Below are 3,331 nucleotides of genomic sequence, written 5' to 3'. Positions count from 1 at the left end.
TGTGAATTTCATGGAGCACCTTATCGTGATACATATTCATTAACCTGACAAAAACTTTGCTGGTCTGACGCGTTTGTTTGCATGCAATTGCACCATATTAATCAATCATGGAATTGATTCCTATTTTGAAAATTATTAGTGAGAAAATATTTAAGTTTGTAAAAGAACAGATAAAAAAGTTAAAAAACAGATTGTTATTCGACGATGGCATAATGGTTTTCAGAGTTATGTAGACAAAAAAGGAATTACTTGTTCTATTAAATTTCCTTGAAAAATGCATTAAAAAAAAGGAATGGATTTTTGGAATTAAAATATTTTGACGGAGTTTGATAGCTTTTTAAAGCAATTGGATTTAAAAATGAGGCGTTTTTAATTTTTAAAGGGATGTAATTTTTGCTTCTGCAGGCTATGCCAATATATGGGGACAAAATCATTTCATGAATCATGTATTATTGAAAAATCCTAAAATTGAAAAAGCTGAACTCAAATTAATCAAGATTCTGCTAAGAACGGGTAACTGATATGTGATCAGTTAGAAACAATACTGAGAACAAAAACGCGAAAGAATAGAGGTTGATCTGATTTGAAATTTTTTGCACTACTTACAGATTGGCTGCATGAAAAAGCTAGTTTTTTCAAAAAACTTTTTTTTGAGTGCGCTGATTTGGTTGTAATAGTTGACACAGTGATTAGCCGCTGTTTAAAGGAAATGAATTTAACTAATTGTATGGGATCACATTCGGCAGATTTCCGATTTGCGTGCTTCGAAGAAGTGACCTCAAATTATACCAGCTAGGAATAATCCTCTTTCCAGCCCTTGAAAATTGAGTTTTTTATATTTGCAAGAAATAAAACAAATAAAAAAAATAGTTGGATAGAGAATACCAGAGAAAAAATGAAGCATCAATGATATGAGTATTTTTTCATTTGGCTGAAAACTGTTGTGGGAATCAGTTTAGGCAACATTTCAGTCCAAATTAAATTTTATTACCCAGAAAAATGGAGATCCAGATGTTGATCAATGTAGATTGAGAAGTTTTGTTAATAGAACAAATCCGCTGTAAGAGTTGCTCATTATGCACCGAGCACTTCCAGAAAATTCAATTCCACAGAAACGATTTTAGAAAACGCCGAAATTTATCGTTAACAGTCATCCTCATTTAAATAGTGCTCTTTAAAATGCGCTTGTGTGTCATTTTAAGTTTGGAGATTGATTGTCCAAAGTAAAAATCATTGCTTTTTTAAAATTAATTTAGCAAGCACAATGTATCTCATACCTCTAATTTTCTTATTAAAGCATTTACCAACACTTAATTCAAGACTTGTCAAGTCAACTCTCGGCCATGACTTGACTTAGACTAGAGATGATTTAAGACTTGAAGTTAGATGTGACCAGCAGCGATTTGTCAACCAAAGACGTTCATTTCTGCGAAGATGCACCAATCAAGACAGAAATATAGTTTCGGGTACTGACTGGAAGAGGTCCAAGAAATGAAGCAATTTGTATGAAAAGAAATAAAAAATATTTCAAATTGTTAAACATCAGTAGTCACAGCCTGAAAAAAAAAGAGAATGTGGTTGAAAACTTCAGCTAAATCCACCAGTGTTATGAATCGGTTTGTTTTCCTCCTTTTATTTGTCTTCTCAGCATCAATTGTTATGTTGCAGGAGGCTGCTGCGATTCTCAGATTGACAAGTACGAAACATGTGGTCAAGAGTATGGGTTGTCTCCCTTCATGTACCTGGAGAAATTGACAAACTTCAACGCAACTGATAAAAAACTGAATCATCTCCAAGTATGCTCAAATACCTCGATTTGAGGTCTCAGGACAAAATGACCTCTGACAAGACTCAGTCCAGACCATTGGCCAGATTTTGCGCTTTCAAACACTTAACCATGCCTTCTAATATCTTGTGCAGACTAAACACCTTTGTACTTCGTTGATGCTCAGATCACATGCGTTTTTTTTTGTGTCGGCGACCGTTGAGACCACAGCCTTGTTGATTGCTGGTCATATTGAGAAATGATCGTAATTTTGCGTATGTTAGGTTAAGCAGCTATTATTCAATATGTACTGAGTAATTAATGGGTCGTAATGAGGTCCATGCGGTTTTAAAAAAAACTGTGCTCTGATGTGCTTGCCGGTTTTAAACGCAATATATAAACAAACTTGTTAAATAGAGAAGCAAATTTTCATCCCCCAGCTCTGGTTGAGGTGCGGTAGCAGAAATGTCACCAGAAGGGCAAACTGACCAGAAATTCGTATGTCAAGCGACGATCAACTTAACTATTAGTCATTTCTAACAATTAATGCAACTAATGACATCGGGGCATTACTTAGCAAAGTTAAGCATTAATATAGAAATTTTCGTGGGGCTATAAACATTTCCTAGCGTTCCGATATCATTTTTTTCATTTTCAAGTGATAATTCAGTTGTTGTATCAATGTACTGCTCGGTAAAAATGTGACTTCTGTCTTTTGACGTATCGAGTTACTTTTAGTAAGAGTTGATCCTGACAAAGTTCAAGTTTGGGTAAAGTTATACCGAATTTAGGCGCGATTCAGCCGAGAACTCTGTCTGAACGTCATAACATCAGTCGGATTTGGATCAGGAGAATTGAAAAGAATTGGATATTTCAAAAGAGACTCGGATTTCCTAATTGTCAACCGAGAGCCAATGAACAAATTCTCGAACAATTTGAATGTACACAGAATCTCATACAAAAAAACTAGCAATAAACTTACCTTTAATTTCTTCAGGAACAATTTTATATGCAATGAGCAACCTTGGTTGTGCAATCAGAAATGAATCCAATAAAAAATATTTTGCTTCAATGTTCCAATTTATGATTTTACACCGATCTATGCCACTGAGCATCATAGAACTGAAGCAAGTAGACATTAGAATATAGTTCTGGGAGCCTAATACAAATAGAGCTCAGAGCCAAGGGCGCTTGCGTGAGGCTGAGCTCCAATTCAGAAGGGTTCACAGAATTTTATGCATTATTTTCTAACTAATTTAGACCCAACTCTTTCTGTTTCTTGAGACATATGCAGTCAAACTACAAAGTTTGAAATATAATGCACGTGCGTTTTATATTGGGCTCAGTTATGGAAAAATGTAAATTGAGTTTTAGGTTTTTGTAAGTAACACTTTGTTGCAATGTCATTTGGTGTTCTGTGCTGCATTTTCATTGCGGATCTTGCCTCTGCCAAGGTCTTTCAGGCCCTTTTTCAGTGACGTGTTGGCACCAACAATTGTCTTATCAAGGTCACTGTACAAACCAACGGGTTGGAATCTAAGCAAAGGGAAGCGATGATGCAGGCGT

The 3,331-nt window shown here is 35.3% G+C and overlaps 1 protein-coding gene across 1 annotated transcript in view; it reads left to right on the top strand.

Moving 5' to 3' along the window:
• LOC142336566 (uncharacterized) overlaps positions 1–2,863 on the top strand; it is a 6,182-nt gene extending 3,319 nt beyond the window's left edge. The window contains exons 4-5 of the mRNA XM_075385475.1: positions 1,669–1,796; positions 2,557–2,863. Of these exons, the coding sequence (XP_075241590.1) occupies positions 1,669–1,796; positions 2,557–2,811 (383 nt within the window). The 3' untranslated portion in view covers positions 2,812–2,863. The remainder of the gene's footprint in view (positions 1–1,668; positions 1,797–2,556) is intronic.
• Positions 2,864–3,331: the final 468 nt, after the last annotated feature.

Source organism: Convolutriloba macropyga, chromosome 3 (assembly GCF_964194025.1).
Source record: "Convolutriloba macropyga chromosome 3, txConMacr16.3, whole genome shotgun sequence".
Lineage (NCBI taxonomy): Eukaryota > Metazoa > Xenacoelomorpha > Acoela > Convolutidae > Convolutriloba > Convolutriloba macropyga.
This window is presented reverse-complemented; position numbering and strand designations above follow the sequence as displayed.